Source organism: Callorhinchus milii, unplaced genomic scaffold, assembly GCF_018977255.1.
Source record: "Callorhinchus milii isolate IMCB2004 unplaced genomic scaffold, IMCB_Cmil_1.0 Scaffold1, whole genome shotgun sequence".
Lineage (NCBI taxonomy): Eukaryota > Metazoa > Chordata > Chondrichthyes > Chimaeriformes > Callorhinchidae > Callorhinchus > Callorhinchus milii.
The window spans coordinates 97,367,956-97,394,603 of NW_024704742.1; the positions used below are offsets into that span (position 1 = coordinate 97,367,956).

The 26,648-nt window shown below is 38.0% G+C and overlaps 1 protein-coding gene across 6 annotated transcripts in view; it reads left to right on the forward strand.

Moving 5' to 3' along the window:
- The window catches only part of LOC103186096 (prune homolog 2 with BCH domain), a 192,958-nt gene that overhangs the window by 19,694 nt on the left and 146,616 nt on the right, over window positions 1-26,648 (forward strand). For all 6 annotated transcript variants that reach the window (XM_042333668.1, XM_042333664.1, XM_042333673.1 and 3 more), the window contains exons 3-7: window positions 13,812-13,916; window positions 14,775-14,977; window positions 17,242-17,426; window positions 18,479-18,637; window positions 21,782-21,876. In XM_042333668.1, the coding sequence (XP_042189602.1) occupies window positions 13,812-13,916; window positions 14,775-14,977; window positions 17,242-17,426; window positions 18,479-18,637; window positions 21,782-21,876 (747 nt within the window). The remainder of the gene's footprint in view (window positions 1-13,811; window positions 13,917-14,774; window positions 14,978-17,241; window positions 17,427-18,478; window positions 18,638-21,781; window positions 21,877-26,648) is intronic.

Consider the following 26,648-nt stretch of genomic DNA (forward strand, 5'->3'; position numbering starts at 1 on the left):
TTTTTTTTTTTTTTTTTGAAGGAATTATTACCCCCGGAAAAGTGATCAGCCAATTGACTAACAACCAGGTTCCTTCTTACAGCTAGGTAAACAGAGGTGTGTGGAGTAAGAAAATTTCCCAACATTTCTCACTGCCAGGAATCGAACCCAGGTCTCTCGCTTGTGACGTGAAACCTCCAGTTGTATCACCAGAATGAAGTGCCTATTCGGAAAGTTTATTAATGTGTTGTTGTAATTTGTTGCAGTCCTCCTCAGTATTAACTACACCCTCCAATTTGGTGTCATCCACAAATTTTGAAATTGTATTTTCGATCCCCGAGTCAAAATCGTTAATGTAAATCGTGAATAACAGTGGTCCCAATACGGATCCTTATAGAACACCATTAACCACTCTCTGCCAGTCTGAGTAGCTATCCATTATCCTACTCTCTGTTTTCTGTCTTGTAGCCAGCTTGCTATCCATTCTGCTACTTTTCCCCTGACTCCACGTGCTCTGACCTTATTCATTAGTCTATTATGCGGTACTTTATCAAATGCCTTGTTTGATAATTAACAAGAACATTTTTCTGAGAAGCAAGAAATAATTTCACAGAAACACAGAAACATAGATACAGGAGTAGGTTATTCAGCCCCTCGAGCCTGTTCTGTCATTCTATAAGATCATGGCTGATCTGTACCTCAATTCATATTACCTGCCCTTGCCCCATATCCCTTGATACCCTAATCTCACAAATATTACATTTAACTCATATGAAGCGTTCAGAATTCTGTTACATTATTGATATGAATGCAACTTTTCCAATATTCACCACAAGGTTATCAAGCATATCATAATTACAGTAGATCATTGTGAGAGACCAGCAAAACTTTACAACAAGATGGTAAGACATTTAAATAGTTAGAATAATAGTATAACTGGATTTATTTTCTGTTTAACGATTCCCTTTAAACTGTAACATTTCAAGAAAAATAGCTGAATCTCAGAAAAAGAACTTGCGTATTTATTCTTGCCTCACTGTAACTAATGGATGTTGTGAATTTTAAAAAAATGAACTCAGGTGGAGCAGTTTAAGGGAAGGATGGCTGTATTGAGAGTCTTTTATTTGTAAAAAGCATTCCGATGATGAGGATTGAATATATGTGTGTATGTATATATACTATCTTATAACAAGGTCTGCTCTTTCATCCATTGAATAACAATGTAATACAGTATAGTTTTGGTTCATATTATGTAGTTCAAGACACCAAATGGTTCACCAGAGGAGTCTGCCATCCATTACTGTCAACCACAACACTTGCCGCAGGCAGGGAAAATAACTTGTTGAAAATGGAGTCTATCATCTCGACAGACTCCATATGTGTGTGTTATAAAGAACACGGCCAAAGAGTGATGCATCAGGTTTGAACACCAACACAGCACTTCAGTTGTGTGGAGATGCAGATTTGATCTTCTGCACTGCTGAGCTGCAAATCATATAGCTATGCTGCTGTCGAGACACCCAGCAGGTGCTAGTTATCTGTTCAGAGCAGGGAGGGTTAACAGGAAGGTGAGTCTTAAATATGTGTACCTACTCTTTGCTAATCTGGATGCAGTAGAGCTCCCTAATGATATACTTACCAAAGACAATGCCTCCAGAGACCGGGACTAGACTTCTGAGAGAAAGTGCTACAACAATACCGGCTTTCCATTGCCAATCATTTTGCCTTGGATCCAGCTCAGCAACAGGAAGTCCCCGCTTACTTCCCCACTCAAGGAGGATAATCATGACATGGTACATCAAGAGATTGATATGGCAACTTAAATCCCTGAAACACACTGTAAGGGTAGGAGGGGACTGTTCTGTTTCAGAGGGTATGAAATCCTTCACTCTCTCCTTAATACTCCTGGTTCAAGCACCTTTTTTGGGTGAGACTGTGAGTAACTTGCTTCAGGGCCTTGATCTAACTGAACGTTCCCTTCTCAAGGGGTGTCTTAAGTGAAGACACCCCACATCCGTGCCATGACAGCCCTCCCACTTTCCCTACCTCCAGAACATCACTCGGCTCCACCACTGTTTCACACCGCAGGCCACCGAGACCCTCATACACGCATTCATAACATCCCTGCTTGTCGGCCTCCCCAGCTCGCCCTCCACAGGCTGCAGATCATCCAGAACTCTGCAGCCCTGTGTCCTCTCCCACACAAGGCTCCGCAACCCTATCACACCCATCCTCACCTGACTCCACTGTCTTCCCATCCACAGCTCAAGATCTTGGTACTCACTTTCAAAGCCCACCATGGTCTTGCATCCCCTACCAACTTTCCCGCTCCCTCCGCTCAGTGGGCTCCAGCCTGCTTCACGTCCCCCGCCTCGCCCTCCCCACTATCGTCGGGTGGGCCTTCAGCCACTCTGCCCCCACCGTCTGGAACTCCATCTCTCCCCCTCCCTTGCCTCCTTCAAGACCTTGGTATGTCCCATTGACGTGAAAGCACTATACAAATTTAATTTTGTTGTTGTTGAACTGTACACTGTGTTTTGGTGATCTCTCATTAGTCCTTTTGAAACTACAGTGCTGGTCATGTTTTAATATAAGCTTTCAGATTCTATTGCATCAGCATTGTCATCCTTTGATCTTGTCACACGGCCATTTCTCCACTCTGTGCACTTAATGCATAATGCTGAGAATTAAAGTATGAAAATCGATTTTGTTTTTAGTACAAAGTGACTTGAGCTCACAGTTCTGTGGATTCTCATGAGCTATTTGAATTTTGCTCTCATGGATTATTTGGCCATGAGGACCTTTCTGGTTTGAATTACCAGCTTTGTAATTTCCTGAAACTTTTATTAGCAGTGGTGGAACTCGTTGAGAGGAAATTGGGAGATTCTAAAAAACAGACCTTATAAGTCCATTTTATTACATTCTCCTTCAACAGTTTTTTCCATCTCCCACATTGAGCATTACAAACAGTCTAATTTCTCTGTCTGCTTTTGAATGTAAATTAAGTGAGGTAGTGTTATGTATGAATTGGCTGCCCCCATATAGTCACTGCACTTTATAGTATATCCAGTGAAGCATTTGGGATGTCTTCCTGACGTGAAAGGCGCTATATCAAATTACTGGGAAAATTCCTTGTCATGGAAATAATGTCTTGCAGTTTTTAAGATCCACCTGCAGGCAGACACATGCCAATAATAATAATAATAATAATAATAATAACATTTGATATAGCACCTTTTTACATCTTCTAGACGTCTTACAGCACTTCACAGAATATATTGTAAAGTGAATTGACTGTATATTTTGTGGGCAAAACAAAGCAAAGGCAAGCCACAGCATATTTTCAGTTTCAATTTCTGCTTTACTGCAAATTGGTAAATAAGTAAATCACAACAATTGCAAAAAGTTGCTTTGAATATCTGTAATAAATAAAAAACATTTTTGAAAAAAATATTATTTTTATTGTTGCGAAAATATTGTGACCTAATCACTACTCTTTTAATAAGATACTTTCTACAAAGTCTTGATGATTTGAAATATAGCCATGAAGTGATTGACTTCATAAATGTGTTAAATTAATAAAGGGCAGGAATATGCCAGTTGACAAGTCCTTCCTTTCCCTGTTACCTTCATATTATTAGGCAACATGTAAAACATGAACTGTGTTTTACATGTTGGATTTTGCCTTTGCTCTTGGATTTTGGCAGATCTTCACAAGATCACTAGAGATGCTTGCACAAAGAAGGCCGGTTATCCTATTCCATCAAAAGCAAGAGTTTTTAATTATTATCTTAATTTCTCTTTCAATTTATCTTTTTAAACAATGTCATACTTCAAATCAACTTAACGTTCCATAGTTCTGTGGTTTAATGTTTCCAAAAAGCTTTTAAAACAATTAGGAATAAAGATTTATGCTTGTTTTGAATGTCATTTGCAGTACAGTATAATCCAATTACCGTAGAAGCAGTGCAGACTTGGCCGAACAGTCAGCCTCCTCTTATTCGTCAAAATGCAGGTTGAGCAACACAGTTGTGACAATGTTTCAGATAAAGTCATTATACCTGGGCTAAGTAGTGGTTTGGAAAAGTAACAGGATGTTGTTTGTTTTGAGATGATAGTATTCCAAGAGTTTCTGGTGAGCATATCTTCAGTTTTCCTCTTGAATATTTCTGCGCTCCAGTGGCTGATCAGAAAGCTAGTATTTGGTGCTTTAGTGAACAAGAATGTGAAGCAGAGAACTGGCAACAGATTATTTTGGAACCAAAATATAGTTCACTGATCATTTAAGTTATGAACCAGCTTTTCAGGTCTATGAAGCCATCATAGACCTGATTAATTAAGTGTGCCTTTAGCATTTTATAGTTGTGTGTAAGTTTCTATGTTTAATTAGTCCCAGCTCATTCTGCCTTAGATCAGCTAACTCTGTGCGGACCGGAGAACAAACCAGGGAACTTGCTGGTCTGTATTGCTCAGTTAAAGAAGAAAGCAGTAGCGGTAGCAAAGGTGCCTTTAGGGCAGCTAAGCCACCAACTTCAACACAAAATACATGCTTGAGCCAAGCAACAGATTGCATACACTCGTTTTCTAAAAAGGCAACATAAGCGTGTTTGATCCAGTTCATGCCACCTCAAAATGCCTAAATAAACCCACAATGGAGTTTAGTGAATATGGCCTATCCTACACTTTGGAGAAGGACTAGTGGCCAGAAACATTCATGCAATGTGACTTTTGCACAATTGTGTGTGTTGTATATACAGTGCATTCCACAGCACCAGCAGCCTAAGGGTATTTCAGAACTGCTTCCGCTTGAAGTGGCTCTGTAATTTAAGTCGAGCACAAGAAAAACATTTGCAATTGTCTTTCCACAGTTTCCGACTGATTTGTCACTTGCATTCTAAATCACATTTTGTTGGCATGCCTGGACTCCAATCATCTTTATATTCATGCTCAATTGTTAATGATGGTGACCCTTTTTTTACAAATAGAATGAAAAATCTTTTAGTTTACATTATAATGTATACACTGTACACTTAAGTAAGAGCAAGTACTGTACAGTTGACATTCATCTAGTGATTTATGAAAACTTTTCAGTTGATTAAAATTAAGAGTCTTGGCAGTTTCACTGCAGTAGCACAGACATTGGATTAGTGTCAGAATGTCATTCAATTCACCTTGGAGCGTAACCGTGAAAAGTAAGAGATCAAGGTAATGGAAATGTTTAATAAATACGCATGTTGGGAATTGATCCATTTTAGCCACCCAGCCTTCCTTTCAGGGTTTGAATCAGTCAGGATTCAAGGAATGGAAGGACATTTTGTGTTTTAGTGGCTGTTGAAAGCTTGGTCAGTTCTAACCCAGTTACTTCTGGGTGCAAAAAAATCTGTGGATAATTTGGGGCAAATCTCACACTGGTAGCAAAAGACAGCGGAAGGAAGATTGTTTTAAAAAAATAATGCTGATTCATATTAGAGTGCTTTTCTGAGACTGGGATTAAGACATTTTGTTGGAGAGAATGAGGGACTTTACTCTATAAGTATAGGTTGACCTGAAAGTTATTTCCATGGTTCTTAAATGCATCTTCTCCCACGGAAGAGATATTTATCCAACAGATCCATCTCTAACCCTGGCCAAAAAATTTGGGAAGGGTTAGAGGTGGATCTGTTAGATAAATTATCCTGGTGGATCTTTCCAGCCAGCAGACTTGAAACTAGTTCACCACAAGAGCTGTTCTTTATTTAACAAAATCTCTCACGGACCAGATATATTTATTTCTTTTTTCTTGGGCAATATTTTTTCATTAATGCACTTTTCTTCTTTCTTGTGCCCTAATTCAGAGTGACTAATTTTAAAAATGCCTTCTCATCCTTTTTGTGTACAGACACTCGGGTAGATTTTCTGTGTTGGCAGGCTCCAGAGGGTTTGAAATTTATTGAATCTTGGCATGATTGTGGCAGCCACATTTTTGTGTACCTGGCAGCTCGGAAATACCCAATTTGGAGCAATGCTTTGTAGAAGTATTTTTTATTTTGGGTTTTGTGGCATTTCTTTAATTTTATACTCATTCGCCGCTGGCTCCTCGGATATAGGAGGCCTGAAATTTCTTATGTGCTTAGCCTGAAAACCGTTAACTTAAAATTTAAGGTTATTCGAAAATGTGGAAAATTCTTAAAATCGGTCTTAATTTTGAAGATGGTTTCTGCAGATCGTTTTTAAAAACTGAATTTAGGAATTTTCAAAAATTCACATTGTTCCTAAATTTTGCAAGTGGTTATAAGGTTAAGAACATGTGAAATTTGGGGTTTATGCAGTGGAAATGCGGATTTTGTGCTCAAAGCCTCCATTACATAGCAGAACAGATTGTATAACCATATGAAAGTAGCCCCAAGCACTGCTAATGAATGATGTTCATCGTTTAAACACATGGCTTCTCCTTATTCCTGATAATCTGAGTGACAGCTATCAATGTAAAGCACACTCCCTTGTTAATTCACAGTTCTAAACAACGTATAGTTATATTATGCCATTATGTAAAAAGAAACACCTTGAAATGTTTTGCAGAGATTAATTAGAAATGATGTGAATATTATTATGGAGAATCATTTACACCAAGCTCTACAAACAATGCAAGGCCTGAAATTTCATCTTACCTTGTAAGACCATTTTGTCTTAATATTTAAGATTGCACACAATTGGGGGAAATTCTTAAATTCGGTCTTAATTTGGAGGCCAGTTTCTTAAAAGGGAAGTTTTTCCAAAATAAGACTAAATTAAAGAATATTTCTCAATTCTGCTCAATCTCAGATTTTAAGACAAAATTGTCTTGCAGGCTACAACTAAATATTATTTCAGTTTCGGACCATTAATTAGAATATAGTGTAAATTTAAAAAAGGGAGTGAAAACCAGGAGAAAAACGGTATGTTGAAGTGTTTGATCATTCCGCTTACAACTAAATCATAGCTGCCATAACAGAAAAAAAACACTGTAACAACATCTTACATAAGGTAAGTTAGCTCAGTTGGCTGCACTCTGGGCTGTGAGTCAAAAGGTTGTGGGTTCAAGCATTACATTGTGGTTTTGAGCTCATAATCTCCTTGACATTTCAATGCAGTATCAAGGGAATGCTGCATTGTTGGAGATGCTGTGCTTCAAATGAAATGTTAATCTGAGGTCAAACCTAAGTATTCAGGTGGACGTAGAAGATCCAATTGGCACTACTTGAAAGGAGTAGGAAGTTGCTCTCGGTGTCCTGGCCAACAATCCTCAGATAATATTGGCCATTCACTTCATGCATTAATTTGCTCCAAGGTTATATGCTTGGAAACAAAATGTCAGAATTGAGCTAACCCTCAATGGCAGTCTTGGTAGTCCAGTTCCTGAGTCAGGCAGGTCTGCAAGACTGCAGCACTGCTGATGACAGCCCAGTCTGCCTGCTTATTTGCAGGACTTGGAAGCGCAGACCACTCACTGGGGGCTGGGATACTTCCCACTCAGCTCCTGTTAATCCTGCAAGCCCAAACCCTAAAAGGTAGGGTGGTGCTTGATGGACAAGCAGTGGGAAGGCTTGCGAGACAGTGCTCTAAATGGCAAGCTGCAGTTTTACCTGGTTAGACTCCAGCAGTACCCCAACACACACTCTGAGCCTTGGCTCTTGCTAACCTGTGCCTAATGCTTTCTGGCATAGGTAAGCAGGATGCATCCCTCTGGGGAGAGAGTGCGCATTCCAATAAATATCTCAAAAAATTCTGTGTGTAAGTTGGATCTATGGACATCTCAGTTTCATTTAGATTCACTTAAGCATGGTTTCCGCATCTGTCAGACACCCAGCTAGCCCCCTCCAAAATCCTTGCATTTGATATAACACATTATCATGACATTGAGACATCTCAAAGCACTTCAAACACTATTGTATATTGTAAAGTGAATTGACTGTATACTTTGTGGGTGAAACGTGGCAGCCAATTAGACACAGGAGTGTACTTCAAGATAAGATTGCTGCACTTATGCAATTCAATGGCTATGTGGTTTGTTTTCCTAAATAGAGTCACGGGTATCAGCCCCTGCAAAATCTGCTTACTCTTGAGGATGTGAAAGCATTAACTGGCTAGTTAATGGTTACATCTAAAGAATAACAATACTGAGCCACGCAAATGGTATTAACAAACTACATCCTCCTATTTTGCACATTCTAGTACAGTGCTTTATTTTGGCTTTGTGATTTTTAAAAAAGAAATGTTATTTCAGTGTGTTTTTTATTTCAACTCCCTTTCTTCACCTCTTTTCAGAAGAACTGCCCAATACAAAGGGATATGATTTGATTGGCGCAAGCAGCATTCTGGTCCCTGAGCCAAGTGGTGAATCTTCATATTGTGAATTTAGCTGAGATGAATTTAGCATTGGCAGCCTGTTTGACTACAATAGACATTGTAGACGAACCGAGTCTTACAGTCCTATATGTACTCCACATATTGTTTTTTGTTTGCACGTTTCAGAAGGCATCACTGCATGATGATTAGGAGTGTCTGATTTCACCTCCCCCTCCCGTTAGCCCAGGAATGCTGAGGCAGATTTGTGCTCCTATCTGTGCCCTGTTCAAATCACTTAACTCAACACTCCACCCTTGGGATCTTCTTGGGTTATTCCTAAATTGTTTTGTTTTAAGGTTGCTGCCTACAGAATTATGGAAAATAATAATAATAGTCCTTGCATTTAATATAGTATCTTATCGTGTCTTCGAGACATCTCAAAGCGCTTTACAGAATATACTGTAAAGCGAATTGACTATATTTTGTGGGTGAAATTCCTCAATTCAGTATTCATTTGAAAGCCTGTGCTTTTTGAGAATTGTGGAAAACTGACTTCCAAATTGAGATTAATTTCAAGAATTTCCCACAAAAATGTGGTACCAAATTTTTAAGATGAATGGTCTTATAGGCTAGATATGGGTTGAATGTTCGTGTTAAGAAAAGGATTGGGCTCATCTGTGTTTGACCTGCCAACACTCAGTTGTTTAGACTCATACAAACAGGTTAGATAATTTGTAGAGGTTCCACCTGAACCACCACAAAAGGCATAATGTCTCAACTAAAGGATGGCACCTCCAACAATTAAACTCTTCCCCAATTCTGAACTGGAATGTCAGCCTAAGATTAAAATACAAAACCTCAACATGAAGGAGAAGTAAAGAGTGACATTTATGATCAGGAAAAGTGATGTGGATGATAAACTTGTTTAAACCAATTAAGCTATGTTTATTTTTAAAAATTATGTGCATCAAAATTGCTTGCGTTTTTTAATCAAATTGATTGCTGCTCTTTTTGAGGGACATCTAAAAAGTTGGAAAGTAGACCCAGTACTAAATTTTCTCCAGCCTAAGCCCCCACTCAACCAACAATTTCTACCCCTCTCCACCACCTCCCCACTCAAATCATATGCAGAAATTGTTTCATATGAAATGATAGAATCATAGAATTGTACAGCACAGAAGGAAGCCATTCGGCCCATCGTGTCTGTGCCAGCTCTTTGAAAAGAGCATCCAAATCAATCCCACTTCCCCACTCTCTCCCCATAACCCTGCAAACATGTCCTCCCCAAATAATTATCGACTTCTCTCTTAAAACCTGTTATCGAATCAGCTTCCAACACCCTTTCAGGCAATACATTCCAGATTGGAACAACTCGCTGTGTGAAAAAATTTCTCTTCACCTCCCCTCTGTTACTTTTAACAATTATTTTAAATCAGTGTCCTCGGATTACCGATCCACCTGCCAGTGAAAATAATTTCTCCTTGTTCACCCTATTGTGGAGTCCTGTAGCTCAGTGGTTAGAGCACTCGCTTTGCAAGTGAGAGACCTGAGTTCAATCCCAGGCAGGGCGAAACCTTGGGCAAGTTTCCTTACTCCACACTCCTAATAATAATCCCTCCAAAAAACAAAAACAATAATTAAATTGGTGATTTTCAATCTACGACTGTTTGTGGACATTGCTGTGCGCAATTGGCTGCCGCGTTCGCCCACAAATATACAGTCAATTCACTTTACAGTGTGTTCTGTGAAGCGCTTTGGGACGTCCTCCTGACGTGAAAAGCGCTATATCAAATGCAAGGATTATTATTAATATTATTATTATATTGAATCCCCTCACAATTTTGAAAACTTCTATTAAATCTCCTCTTAACCTTCTCTGCTCCAAGGAGAATAATCTTAGCTTCTCTAACCTCCCCTGATAACTGAAGTCCCTCATTCCTGGTACCATCCTGGTAAATCTCCTTTGCATCCTCCCCAATGCCTTGACATCCTTCCTAAAGTGTGGTGCCCAGAACTGAACACAGTCTCTAGCTGAGGCCTAACCAGTGTTTTATAAAGATTTATCATAATTTCTTGATTTTTGTATTCTATGTCCCTATTTATAAAGCCTAGTATCCCGTAATCTTTTTTAACAGGTTTATCTACCTGTCCTGCCACCTTCAAAGATTTACTTATATGAACCTCAGGTCTCTCTGTTCCTTCACCCCTTTTAAGATTGAACCAAATAATCTGTATTTGCTTAAAAACTTGCATTTGAAATTGGGAATCTTTTAAATAATCAAATTGGTATTCTTCAGTTTATGTTTATACTGATTATACTGTTATACCGTATGAATAATCCAAAAAATGAGTATATGTTCTAACTAGGTAAACAATAGTAGGAAAGTCCCTGGTTGGCATAATTTGTAAACTGAGTTTAGAAATAATTTGACTCTATGCTGTACATTTATTTATTTCAACGTTTGAAATTTTTTTTTTACCATGCAGGTTAGTTTAATTTAAAATCATCAGCCGTTCAACAGCCAACACAGGAAACAGCTAAATTGCTCAAGTAAAGCAAAGTGCATTGGCCTGTTTCCCAGGTCACTTGTGAAGCATTCAGCAGAATGATTGTTTTATGTTACTTGGCCATTACTGAGTGCAAAGCAAATGGGATCCTGGCAATACATAGTGCCAAAAGTACACCTTGTGAAGAATTGGTACAAAGTCACACCGGTCCCTTTGGAAGCTGTGTTGGGTCATGTAATATGCACTAATCTTGCTGAAAGGATATCAAGAATGTAGAGTTTAGTTTAGTCTGAAAATACACTTGTGGAAGCAAAAGGTGCAGTATTAGGCACTGATGAACAAGGGATAGTAGTGATGGAGAAAACTGGTACAGAGCAAGTGCCCAGAACATCGAGCATCTCAATTAAGGAGAACCGATATGTAGACTTTAGGGATGCTTTGAGGTCAATAGTGTATTTGGATTTTATCAAGCAGTTACATGTCACCAGCCACCATTCATTATAAGTGAGAAGGTGTATTGGCAGTTGGCACCTTTCTGATACATGGTGCTATCTTTCAAATGTGTGTCATATTTACCAACAGCATTTTGTAAGCGTAAACAGTACTCTACAACAACACCAACAACAATGATAATATGCATTTATATGGTGGCCTTCATTCAGGATAGAGTCTCAGAGTGCTTCAATCACTCTAGTCTTCTTTGCTAATAATACTACAGTCAATACCAATGTAGGATCTAGGGATAAACCATTGCAGATTGAACTGAACATAATGTCCAAATGACCATGAAGTGAGAGGATGCCCTTTTTATGTGTGGGAGTGTTTTGTAATGCACTTTGTCACCACAATCCTCAGTTTGACTACCCTTTATGTGGTTGGCTGGCCAAGAAAAAGATTTGCAAGTGAACATTGATCAATCCTGAAGTCTCAAACAGTGTGATGTGGTGATTCTAGGTCCAACTGAATGCTATGATACATAGCACAGATATTAGACTGCAAATTAGAGGGGTTTATTCAGATACTAAACTGTGCTCTGGTGTCTCCACATTAAGTACTGTGTCCAGTTGCAGGTGTCATACCTGGGTAATGGAGGCATGGAAGAAAGTGCAGAGACATGCCACTAGATTCTAATTCTTCAACTCTCGGAATTCTCCAGAATGACTACACCCTCTCCCCCACCCTGTTTGGCTTTTTTTTTGGTTTTCATTGGGATTTTTTTGCCTTCTCTATTTGATGTACTGCCAGCTGATATTCAAAAGTATCAGTTCTGTGCCATCACATAACCCTTCAGGAGTGACTGGTTACTGAGCCCACAGTGCATGATCTGGACTCAGTCAGATCAGAGAGCTCTTGCAAAGGTGCAAGCCAGTAATCGGGAATAACAGATGCAAGTAGCTGGCCTTCTTTTGTATTGCCTGTAGTGCTATTGAACATCCACCAGTCCTTCTCCTTAAACTAGATCACCTGCATAACCACCAGAAAAACTTCATGAGACATATCAACATCAACTACAACTTGCATTTATATTGTGGTAATGTCTCTGGACATTTAATATCGAAGTGGATTACATAAAGGAGTATATAATTTTAACCACCTGTACTATTATTGGTACACAATTTAATAAAATGATTTTTATTAACAATATTGTTAATGAAGAGTCGAGTAAATAAAGCAATATATGCATATTGTATGGAATATGAAATTGAAAGTTCCAAGATTCCAAGGCTTATACACTATGTCTAAGTGAAAAGTGGCTGATTACATAGTTTAATGGAAATAGTGAGATCCTGGCACAGTGTCTCTGTGGCTAAATGCTGGTCTCCTCCTACTGGTAGCTGTTCATACTATTTTTCCCTTAATACAGATGCTCCTCAGCAATGTGGATGGATCTGGCCAGCGCTACATTATTTGAAATGCAGCAGAACGTGGTCACTATTTGATACCTAACTGGGGCATGTTTTATGTTCTGAACATCTTGCACCCGAAATTTCCTATTTTTTCAAGCTTAAGATCATTGTCCTAAACTTTAAGACTGTCAGGAATTTTCAAAGATCATTAAATTGTTCTAAATTATTTTTGAGTAGTAAGGAAAATTTGCTTCCAGTTTAGACTGCTTTCCAAAATTCCCTGTGGTCTTATTTTTAAAACAATGGCCTTAAGCCTAAGAACTTTGAGAAATTTGAGCTTATGAATCATTATTTAAGAACTTTGCAAGAAGTTTTCTATGATAATTTTGATTCACGTGGGCTAGTTTAGTTAGTTTTGTCCTTGGTTCAGTGTTTCTGTGGGTGTGTTATAAGCAATAATAGAGATCATATTCCCAAGTAGCCCGAAATGCTTTAGATTTGTAAAGCTGTGGTGGCCTCAGTATGAATGGTTTCTTCTTGGGTGCTGTGAATAAAGTGCCCCATTTTCTCTTCATGATTGCAGACCAATTGAAAGTTAATAATGGATTGTAACTTTGTGGTTTGAGGTATGTCATTGATTTGTAACCTTATGCTTTGATGTTCGCCAGTAAATACATGTCTGTATTTGATAATTTCCTGCAGTTTTCGAGGGCCTGGTATTTGTTAATATCTGCTTTTGTCTCTGCTGCTGCTGCTAGTCACTGCCTATGTAGATGTAATGGTGTTCTTTTCAACCGAGACATGCAGATGCTCCCCATTGGCAGTGGGGAAAGCCACATTGTTGGAGGTGCTGTGCTTTGAACGAGATGTTAAACCTATTGAGGTCCTAAACAATTGGTCATACACTTCATAGCTGTTTGATTGTTATTATGTGCAACTTATCTATCACAATTGCCTATGAATACACAGTTATTAGACTTTATGGAATCCTCCAGCAAAGCGGTTTGAGACATTTTGACATGAGAAGACGACATTAATTGCAAGGGTTTATTTATTATTGTTGGAATCAATTAAGGTTATGTTGCCATAATGCTTAATAATTGGTCTCTAAATGTAAGAATGCAAACACTGGACAAAGTGTCATCAGTTGACCTTGCAATCCTTCTTTCCTAGATGAGTGGAGATGATCTTCCCAGAGTTCATGCCATACTTGGAAACAAAGTGTGTGGTCTGGACTCCACGGTTTCAGCCTTAGCCTATGCCTACTTCCTTTATAAGGTACTTCTATGCTACAAATCAAAAGAAATGTAACATTGAAATGTAACATTGTATGCAGATTTTCCATGTTAAAAAGCTCTTATCAAAATTGTATGCATGCATAATAATGTGCTATTTTAACATACTACAAACAGATGCAAAGACTGTGTATTGAATGATGATGTGGTGCTAGATGAATATGCGTATTGCAGCTAAAGTATCAGATGTTGCTAGCTAGTGACAATCATCCACTCCAATTTAGTCGTAGAGGTCATTCTATCATTGGGAGGGTTTCAAGTGGATGTTAACTGGGAGGGAAAAGCATCCTAGGTCATGCTTTTATCTTTGCTGGCCTCCATCTCAAGAACAGAATGGTTATTGAAGGGAAAAAACTAACTCTTAACACATGGGCACCTTTTGTACCTAATCTTTCCACATAAAGTTGTCTACTGCAAAAATGGTACCATGCAAGGATTTAGCTAATATGCTGACCTTTCTAATCAATTGTTCTAAGATCAATTCTGTGTAGATCAATTCTACCTCAGACTGACAGAGACGAAAGCTCTCTCTCTGCCACCCTTCCATATTTCCAGAGTATTTATCAATATCTGTTTTAAACATTTCAATTGATTCTGCTTTCTGTGACAATGCATCACATCACCTCTATGATCATGCAGTGTATATGCAGCTAAATTCAATTTTGGAAGTAAGTTTAAAATATGTTAATCTCTGTGATGCTTTGTTTTAATTTTATGTTTTGAAAAATACATTTAGAATTTCTAACCAAAAGAGCTACCATTTTAGCATTTAACTAGCAGTTGTAGTATCAGACTTTTAAATATTTATTTGCAACTAAAAGAAAATATTTTTGTTTTATAGACACATCCAAATAATGACCTGTATGTACCAGTTCTGAACATAGATCGATCAGAATTCCCTCTCCGGACTGAAGTTGTGTTTGTCATGCAGCAGCTGAATATCACAGACTCTTGTTTAATCTTCAGAGATGAAATAGATCTCCATCTGCTGAACAGGGAAGGGAGGCTGAGTGTTACACTGGTTGACCACAATATGCTGGCCAGGTATTTAGTTGCATATTTTAACTCCAAAGTACTGTAACGGGATATATCGTGGAATGAAGTTATGTATACAGCAAAATTATAACCTGTGACATTCTGAAACTTCTTTTGAATCAAGTATATGTAACTGACCTACCGTTCCATGTGTTTTCATAGATTCTTGTTCACCAAACAAAATTCTGCCCATAATCTTTCTTGGATCTTCTAATATTGACTAAAAATGAATGCTTCATATCTGTGTCTACAAGTGGAGTTACAAGTATTACAGGCATTTACAGTCCAATGTTGAAGTACCCCATAATCTGTATTGTATGAATAATGGTTCTCTTTAATATTTAACTACTCTGCATTTTATGCCTTATGATACAGCTATAAATCAGATCAACAAGAGTTAATTCTATGATTTGGGGAAATATAGATAATTGACCTGAACTGCAGACTTCTGAGGGATGTTATTTATTGTTGATTGATTTATAACCATGATATTTAAATATTGCATTCGGAGACTACCTCTTATATTGAAACACTTTGAATAAGGTCCACTGTTTGGATTCATGCCTGCATTTTGGTTTCATAGGATCCACACTTTAAGGGTCACTGTTGATATCTGAATTCAACTGCAAACCTCTGCGTAAAAGATGACCTATTACTATTGGAACATTGGAATCTGTGGAACCCTGAATTCAATCTTGACCATCTCTCGATGATTTCTGTCAATCATTTGAGCTTTTTTCTGGCTCCCAACCAGGCTGTTGGTTACGTTAGTTTGGAGGAGAGATTTGATGTGTCACATGAATGTGGATAGAAAGAAAAACAAAGAAACTTGAGTTGGAACTAAATATTTAATGAACTTTACGTTTTGAAGTGTTTTTCTAGTGTGGTTGCTATTGGTATCCGCCCGATCACTGTTTGGAGGAAACATATTTGTTTTTGTCCTTGTTATCTTGGTTTATATTGTCTTCTCATCCAAATTAACCTTAGTTGCAAATTAATTGGCTGAACTCATAGGACATTGCTGGTGCATTAGTTGTCATGTTTGCCTGTGTAACAACATTCACTTCTTTTCTAATCAATTTTATTTTGGTTCTGACGAAAGGTCATTGACCTGAAACTTTAACTCGCTTTCCTATTATTTAAAGTACTTAAGATGATAAAGTGATTTGATAGGGTAGATACAGAGAAGCTATTTCCTCTGGTGGGAGAATCTGAAACAAGGGGGCAGTTTTAAAATTGGAACCAGGCCATTTAAGAGTGAAATCAGGAATCATTTTTTCGCTCATAGGATGGTAGAAATCTTAATCACAAAAGGCTTTGGATGCTGGATCCAAGATTGATTTTTGGTTGATCAGGGTATTAAGGGATATGGGGAGAAAGTGGGAAATTGGAATTGAAGGGATTAGTTGAGGTACAGATCAGCCATGATCTAATTAAATGGCAGAACAGGCTCAAAGCGCTGAATGGCCTCTCCTGTTCCTATGTTCCTCTCTCCATAGATACAATGCAAAATTGTATTTGTATAGCACCTTTCACGTCGGTAGGACAACCCAAAGTGCTGGATAGTCAAGAATTTGGACCCGAGCTGGGGGTCGGGAATTGGGAAGGGAGGAAGGCAGGGAAGGTAGGAGGGTAGCTGAAGGCTCGGTCGAAGAGGAGGGTTTTGAGATGCATCTTGAAGGAAACAAGGGAGGGAGCGAGGCAAAGGGAATGTCGGATGGCGTTCCAAAGGTTGGGGGCAGAAAGGCTGAAAGCTCGACCATTGATGGTGGAGTGGGCCAGGCAGGGGATGTGGAGCAGTGGTCCTAGAGTTAAGGTTGGCGACAGAGAGGTATAGTTGGGTGTCACCTGCAATACATGTGGAAATTGACCCCATGTCTATGGATGATGTCACCAAGAAGGAGCATATAGATATTGAAGAGGATGGGACCAAGGACAGAGCCTTGAGGAACTTGTTCCAGAACCTTGGAAAGGAAAGGGAGGTTGGAAATAGGGCAGTAATTTGAGAGCAGGGAGGGATTTTTAAGGAGGGATTTTTAAGGGTAGGAGTGATGACTGCTGTTTTTAGAGGGGTGGGATCTGTGCCAGTGGACAAATATACCACCTGACCTGCTGTGTGTTTTCAGCCACTTCTGTTTTTATTTGTAATTTTATTTTGGTTTTGCTCTTTGAGATCTTTTATTTTATATAAATGCAGGAACCTGTATTATCATCACTATTATTGTAAGAACAATGGATATGAAGTTGCAGTTATGCCTTCTGTTGTCTTTTAGTCCTGACAATGAACTTGAAACAGCCGTTATCAAAATAATTGACCACAATGAGCAAGATCGACTGCAATCTGTACATTGTGAAGTGGTCCAGGAGCCAGTAGGATCATGTGTCACGCTGATAGTTTCAGAGATTCTTCAACATGCACCAGAGTTGCTTAACAAACAGCTTGCACATCTATTCAGAGGTAAGAGCTTTCATCTTGCATTAAAGAATGGAATCAGAGACATTTTTTTTCCCACAGCAAGAGCTGTGAGAATGTCAAATGCACTGTTCCAGAACACCACAGATACAAAATTGATAACGATGTTTTAAAGGGAGGGAGATAGATATTTGGCAAGGAAGGGTATTAAGGAATATGTGAAAAAGATGGAAAATGGGGTTAAAAGTTCAGCTATGATCTAATAATACAGCACAATGAGTTTGACTGGCCGATCTGTATATTCCTGTTCCAATAGATTAAGGTTGTGCAGAAAGTTATCATTTATACTTCAGGCACATTTATTAGCCCTACAAAATCACAGAGTTCTCTCATACAGAGCACTGTCATGATATGATCCTAGAATCATAGTCTTACAGTGCAGAAACAGTCCATTCAGCCCATCAGGTTTTTTCCCCCATATGAACACCCACTCCCCTGTTTGCTCCCCACAACTTTTAATATTTCCCTTTTCACACACCATCTTTTTTTCTTGTCTTTTAAAATAAGTTATGGACCCTGATTTAGCAATGGTTTGTATTCAAATCAACTTGGATGCAAGGATGCAGGGCAGCATTGGAATAAACAGATAATTCATCTTATAACACATTAATTTGATCAAGCGTTGAGATAGTCTCATAGTCTAGCAGAAAACAATCAGATGATGTTTAGCTGTTATCTGTACAACATACGTTCCTCCCTTTCCTGTAAAATTCTCCCAAGTATCAGTTTATTTTTTAAAATAATGTTTTTATTCGGTTTGGAACGCATTGTTATGCTGACAGTAGATGTCATTGGGATTACAACTGTCACAATGCTTCCTTCAGTTGATGTGCATTTGATAAGCGGCAATCCTAGCATTGAAAAATGTAATGATTGTCATGTCATTCTGTCACATTTCATCAAGAAACAATTCATAGTTGATGGCTCAAAAATTTAAGGACCTATATTTCTTGTTCACAAAGAGTTCATCAAAATACATTTTTGAAAAAAACCTTCCTTAAATTAGCTTAAAAACATTATGACATGTATTTTGTTAGGAACAATACTCCTAGATAGTGTGAATATGACTCCGGAAACTGGAAAAGTGACTTCAAAAGATGAAGAAATTGTAGCTGCTCTGGAAGAGAGATTTCCTGATCTCCCGCCACAGAAAGAGGTTTTTGATGCTCTGCAACAAGCAAAATTTGATGTCACTGGTACTTAATTTACTCTTATTTTTGTGCGTGAGAGCTGATTACATAAATAGTAGAATGCTGATTAACTGGGCACTGAATTGTCTCTATCTGCATCAAAATTGGATGCAGAAGTGAAGTAGGGCTGTGATGTTTTAGAACTTAGAAGATAAGAGCATAAGAATTAGGAGCAGGAGTAGGTCATTCAGCCCCTCGAGCCTGCCCCGCCATTCAATAAGATCATGGCTGATCTATTCTAACTCCACCTACCCACCTTATCCCCATATCCCTTAATCCCTTTATCCACAAGAAATCTATCAATCTCAGTCTTGAATATGTTCAAGGACTGAGCATCTACAGCCCTTTGGGGTAGAGAATTCCATAAATTCACTATCCTCTGAGTGAAGATGTTTTTTCTCAACTCAGTGTGAAAGGGCTTACCCCTAATTTTAAGACTGTGAACCCTGGTTATAGTTTCTCCAACCAGGGGAAAACGTCTCCCACTATCTATTCTGTCATGCCCCTTAATAATCTTATAGGTTTCTATTCTAAATTCTAGAGAATATAGGCCTAAATTGCTCAACCTATCCTCATAACTCATCCGCCTCATCCCAGGTACAACCTAGTGAATCTACGTTGTACCCCCTCCAAGGCGAGTACATCCTTTCTTAAATAAGGAGACCAAAACTGCACACAATACTCTAGGTGCTGTCTCACCAGGGCCCTACACAGTTGCAGCAAGACTTACCTACTCTTATATTCTAACCCTTTTGTAACAAATGCCAACATACCATTAGCCTTCCTAATTGCTTGCTGTACCTGCAAACTAGCTTTTTGTGACTAGTGTACAAGGATACCCAAGTCCCTCTGAACGCTAACACTATCTAGTCTCTCCCCTTCTAAAAAATAATCTGCTCTACTGTACTGAATCCTAGGTGGATGACTTCACATTTCTCTACATTATACTTCATCTTTCACCTATTTGCCCACTCACCTAGCCTATCCATATCCTATTGCATTTTTTTAATGTCATCCTCGGTGTTTACTCTCCCTCCTAGTTTAGTGTCATCCGCGAATTTGGATATATTAAGTTCGATGTCCTCATCTAGATCGTTGATGTAGATTGTGAATAGTTGAGGCCCAAGGACTGATCCTTGTGGCACTCCACTAGTCACATCCCGCAAATCTGAGAAGGACCCGTTTATCGCTACTCTTTGTTTTCTTCCTGTTAGCCATTCTTCAATCCATGCTAATATATTCTCCTTAATTCCATGGCCCCTAATCTTGTGGATTAACCTTTTATGTAGCACCTTATCGAATGCCTTTTGGAAATCTGAATACACTACATCCACTGATGCCCAGCTATCTAATCTACTTGATATGTCCTCAAAAAAATCTAAAAGATTTGTTAAGCATGACGTCACACCACTGTAGCTCAGCGGTTAGAGCACTCGCTTTGCAAGTGAGAGACCTGAGTTCAATTCCAGGCAGGGCGAAACCTTGGGCAAGTTTCCTTACTCCACACGCCTAATAATAATCCCTCCAAAACCAAACAATAATAAATTGGTCATTTTCAATCTACGACTGTTTGTGGGACATTGCTGTGCGCAATTGGCTGCCGCGTTCGCCCACAAATATACAGTCAATTCACTTTACAGTATGTTCTGTGAAGCGCTTTGGGATGTCCTCCTGACATGAAAAGCGCTATATCAAATGCAAGGATTATTATTATTATTATGACTTCCCTTTTGTAAAGCCATGTTGACTCTGTCTAATCATATTGTGATCCTCTAAGTATCCCACTACGACATCCTTAATCAAGGCTTCTAGAATTTTCCCTACCACCGATGTCAGACTAACTGGTCTATAGTTCCCCATCTTTTCTCTCCCACCCTTCTGAAACAGTGGAGTGACGTTTGCGAACTTCCAATCAGTGGGAACCGTTCCAGAATCCAAAGAATTTTGGAAGATTAGACACAAGGCCTCCACTATCTCATGAGCTACCTCTTTTAAAACCCTAGGATGCAAACTGTCAGGTCCAGGGAATTTGTCACTTTTTAATGCCAACAATTTCCCTAGCACCAATTCTTTGCTAATGTAAATTTCCCTAAGTTGCTCCCTATCTTGGCTTATCTCTATCTTGGCTTATCCCCTTGGCTTATCTCTATTTCTGGTAAACTTCTTGTGTCTTCTAACGTGAAGACAGAAGCAAAGTATTTATTTAGGGACTCTGCCATATCTTTATCCCTCATTATAATTCCTCCTGTCTCTGCCTGTAATGGACCCACATTTACTTTTGCTCGCCTATTTCTCTTAATGTATTTATAAAAACTCTTACAATCTGTCTTAATGTTCCTGGCTAGTTTGCCCTCATAATCCATTTTCTCACTCTTAATGAGCTTTTTGGTTTTCCTTTATTGGTCCCTAAAACACTCCCAGTCCTCAGGTTTGCTACTTTTTTTGGCAGTTTTATAGGCCTTTTTTTTAGTTTTATACTTTCTCTAACTGCTCTAGTTAGCCACAGATGAACTGCTTTCCCTGTGGTACTCTTATTCCTCAAGGGACTATGTGACCGCTGAGAATTATGCACTACATCTTTAAACGTTTGCCATTGTTGGTCTATTGTCATATCCATTAATCTAATTCCCCAGTCTATTTTAGCTAATTCTTCCCTCATACCCACAAAGTTAGCTTTATTTAAATTTAAGACTTTGGGGTTTGGGGGAAAAATAGTTGCATTCATGCACATACGGATAATTATTTTCAAGCATACTTAAAGAGAGACAGATACAATAACAGAGATGGTGAGGGGTCAAAAGTACACTTTTCATACTCACATTGGGGTTATTCACAATCAGTACTAGCTATCTGGCTGGGTACATTGTATTCCTGTAATTTACATTGCTTTCTGCATCCAAAGAGACTTTGCTTACTGAAGCTCAATGGCCTGTGTGTTTTCACGGTGTAGTAGATTGCTAAGTAACCAATAGTTTCAGTAATCTGGATAAAGAATTTTGTACAGATTGGTTTGTGTGATTGTGCATGTTTTAATAACATTAAAACTATTTAATAACTTTTTAATAACATTGAAATACTATCCAAGTCAGAAAGAAACAATCACCCCTACATATTTTGGGGGAAATATTAAAAGTTTTGTTTCTATTGTAGGTTTAAGTACTGAACAGATTTTGCTGAAGGATTTTAAAGAGCTGTCAGAAGGAGAAACAAAGCTCGCAATTAGCACTGTATACACGACCCTGGAGGTAAGTGAATCACTGGCAAAACTTAACTGCAATTCAACAATAGCAAAGCATAGGGTGGCCTATTCCATCACGTCAATATTTACTTTGAATATTGCTTGCAACACTCACAGCACTGTTTGAGTGATGTTACCACCACTTTACAGACATAAATCTATAATTGTAGGCTGATTTGCATAATACATATTAATAACTTCTTTTAATGAACAGTGATTTATCATAATGTTTTAGAACATCAGAAATGAAATATTACATCCTTCATTGCGAGATGTGGTGTCACCCTGAGATGGCTCAGTAGGGATTCCTCAGTGTGGAATCTGAGCAGGATGCCTTTCATTTCTATGGATGTGTTAACTGCCTACCTGTCAGAAACCAATGGCAAGTACAAAAATGGATATCATCTGTACGAGAAACAACTATGAATGCTTGCGTGTTTTCCTTTTGCTGATTTTCAAGGTGAGTATCTCAGGAAGTCATGCTACAGACTAAAGATGTAGCGTACCTATCCTATAGCAGTTTTCCCTGGGAATCACAGCTCTCAAGTAACTCCTATGATGGTTTGGCACTGTCCGCTGCTGTGTCCTGTAGATTCACTCCCTATTAACTGGGATACCCCACTTTTTGCCCACAAATATACAGTCAATTCACTTTACAGTATATTTTGTGAAGCGCTTTGAGACGTCTAGAAGACATGAAAAGCGCTATATCAAATTCCAGGGTTATTCATTATTATATATTAGTGAATAAGAGTGGGGCAGTCTCACAGAGAAATCTGACTTGAAAGGCCTTGGGCTAATAATACTAAATTTTATGTATTTACTGAAACCTTTAAAACAAGTTCTGTACAGACTTACTGTATTTTCTTCTAAAAAAAGACGAGAGTATTTTGTATAAATCAACAACCTCGACTTTGTGTTTTACTTTTCATTGAATATCAGTTGATTGTGAATATGCCAAGGTGAATGATTTACTTTGATTATAATGGAGAATTCTGGATTGATTTTGACTCTGATAATACGGTTCACTTTTTGTATCTGACGTGTTTGTCCAAGTGAAATGGTTCAGATTGAATATTTTCGCGCATTTTAAATTCTGTTCAGCACTTTTCCTGAAATATTTTTTAAACCAAATGCTAGGTCATTAAATGATTTGTTTAAATTTCATTTATGTGTCAGTTTATAAACCGAGCAGCTGGAATAAAATATATAATTACCTTAAAACAAAGTAGTTCAATAATTCCTCTTAACTACAATAAAGCCATCTAATCTTTTATCCTGTCGATAATGTGCAAGGCTCTTATCTAACACTTTACTGCACTCAATATCAATCACTAGGGAAAAATTATCCTGTAATGTTTAATCTGTGTTTTGCCATTGATTCAACACAAAATTTACACATAATCATTACCAAAAGAAAGTATAAATCAGGTTAGCATTGTGGTAATTCATACTGGAATCTTGGTTGCTGAGACTGAGTTGTAAGTAAAGGTATTTTGATTGGATTCAGCCTTCAATCAAAAATGGTTCTCTAAAAGATCTTGCACAGTCCAAGAAACTTTTAGGGAAGCTATTTAATGTTATTTAAGGTCCGTTGAATTCAATACCAATTAGCAAGAACTCTGTGAATGGACTTAGTTGCTTATGTTCAGTGCTTTACTCAGCTTGCGCGATTAAGTTTTGAATCATAAAGTAAAAATGAGGCATCCTGCTCCTAATTGCTTCCAGCAGTATAAATTGGTATGTGGCTCATAAGGATAATCTACCATCTCTTGATTATTTTTCTTCATGTACTTAATGGCAAAACAAGTCGGACAGACTGAAGGCCTACTCCAGTTTCTATCTTCTTATACGGGCCTCTTGCCCTCTTAATACTCATCATGAAATAACATTTTCTATCTTATTCCTGTACAAATATTAATTTTCCAAGTCATCTAGTTATATTTGTTTTGTGTTCTTTTCCCATTAAACATCACTGTCATAATTATTACTGCTGTGCTTATGTACTTGAAGATGCATTCTCGAGAGGCTTATGTGACGTGAAGTAAGTGCTGAAAAGCCATTTAATACGAGTGCCGTCTGCTCTGAAGCTCCCACTGCTGGACAGTTTGTGAAATGCTTGCTTTCCTGTCAGACATATCAGCTGCCCACTGGCTTTTGGTGGACTCTCAATGTATTCAATTAATGCAATATGGATAGAGTTTTAATGGTTACTTCATTATCCCAGTATTTATTATAAAGAGTGACCTGATGTTGAAAATGCTCATTAACTTTATAATTCTTTGCTTTACTAATAAGGATTAATATTCAAAACTGGAATCCCAAACTTGAAGACTCAGATGAAAATCTGAATGTTGGCTCCTTCTCCACCCCTCTCCCTCCCCCCCACACATTTGTTTTCATCAGATTCTCATTTCCTTTCTTCAGGTACTTGACGAGTTTTTCCTACTACATTTCGCCCGCAAAATATACAGTGAATTCACTTTACAGTATATTCTGTGAAGTGCTTTGAGACGGCTCGAAGATGTGATGATGCAAGAATTATTATTATTACATTTCCATGACTAAGACACTGGTCACGTTCAAATTCAAATGGTCATTGTTTGTGTGTAAACCGTGTCAGGCTATTGTCCATGGGGGTGAGGAGTATCAGAACTGAGCCCATTTGCTATCCTCACCATTCTAATAAGATTACTGTCACTCTAAATGAGCAAAACATGGAATATTTGCCAGTAATTGCAGTTCATAGACCTGAAGGGTCAAAATGAGAATGCCAAATGTAAAAAAAAAAACCTGAAAAAATAGAAACGTCACAATTTCTGAATGTAAAAGCACAAAGGGGGTACTTCCTAACCATCAGGAGAGGGGGCCCTGATTTCCCCTCTTCTGCCTAACTCAAGATGCTGAGGCTAATTGTTATAATTCTTCATATCAAAATAGCACTAATTTTTTATAAAAGGATTTAAAGTTACAGATGTATGGTGTGGAAGAGGGAGAGAGAGAGAGAGGAATAAATGAATCCATTTTAACTTTTGAAGAAGTTTGAAGAGAAACTGTCTTAATTAAGGAGCTTTTGGCAGCTTTTTTTTGCTTTTTTTTGCTTAGAAATGGAAAAAGGGAGCACAAATGCTGTACATCTTGCACAAATAATGTGATGGCATGTTTCAACGTGATTTAACCAGTGTAATATGTAGTGGTAAATTTACAGTATACAATATATGATTTTTCTTTCCTTTAAAGGAGCTTGAAATTAATTTGCAATAATTCATCTTGTTTCTGTTCATTATGTTTACAGTGAACTATCTGATAGAACTCAGTCCAAAACTGGTATCTGAATTTGAGGTTGGAAAAGTCAATGTGCAATGTGATCCTTAGCTTTGTAGTTTTTACTGGAACTAAAACTTCAAATTTCACAAATATAGTATACCTTCTTTCCTGTTTTCAGTGATATATTCTGCATGACTTTTTGTCAAAACAATAAATTAATAAATTATCTGCTAAAAATTCCAGTTTAGCCTGATATATAAAAATCAGGAATTTCTTGTCTTTTCCCTTTTCCCTTACCCCTTCCATACACAGTTATATTTTACAGTCCTATTAAACCCTATGTTGTAAAACATAAATTCAGCAATATACAGTAAAACTCACATAAATCATCTCTTTATAAATCGTATAAGTCTCATTCAGTTTCCTACAAAAAATGCTTAGATTTATTTGCATTAGTCGTATTTTATACATTAGAGAAATGGCTAAATCGTAACAGTTTATTGGTCTCAAATGCATCATAAATCCTTTGCAAATCAACTCATAATATCGTAAAGGTGTTACCATACTTTAGCGGCTGAATTGAAATGCGGCAATGCCCAGTGTTCCACTTGAAACAAGCATGGGAAACAAAGTGTTGACCCATCGCCGCATGCACACTTACCAGCTGCAGTGATGAAGTACCATGCAGTGCAGTACAGTGCTGTGTCTTCTATAAAAACAAACGTGGAAAATGAGGTACTTGTTTACTGTATTTGTTATGTATTAGTTGTATAAAATCCACATAAATCCACAATTTGCATAAGCTGTACACACAAGTTTGCCTGTAACTCATAATTTGGCAAATCATATTAAATGATACAACTTATTTGGTTTTACTGTAATTATCAAACAGTACTATGTACCTAGATTGAAATTACCTACACATTATTATTTACTGGATGTTAAAATTACAGCTAGGCAGAATATCACCCCCGGTTTAGTTTTCTTAATCATTTGAGACTAAAATTAAATCTTTTTAATAAATTACTATAATTCTTGATGAGCAAAACATGGAATTTTTGCTGGTTTTTGCTGTTTATAGGTTTCGGAGGCTCAAAATGAAAGTGCCAAATGTAAAAAAAGAAGAAATAGAAATGCCATGTTTTCTGAATGTAAAAGCACTGGCAACCTCCAGAACAAGTCTCAGGGGTCAGCATTTCTTTGCTCCTTCAGAACCATAACACAAAAGCAAACCAAATCCAAAGTAAAACCTACTCTGCCCGGATATTGTCTTTATCTCCAATCTCAGAAGAGCGCCCTCTAGTGCACAATTGTGACATTTCCATGTCCCACATCACCCAGAGATTTACATAATTTCTGTGATAGGGTGACTGGTTGGTTCATAAGAGTGTGGAAAGCATGGAATGAGAAAATAAAACATTTAGTTCACAAAACCCATTCCCATTGTTCAGGATTTAAATTTGGGGAGGGGAGTGGTGGCTATAATGGAATTCTCTGTATCGGGGCCTCTTG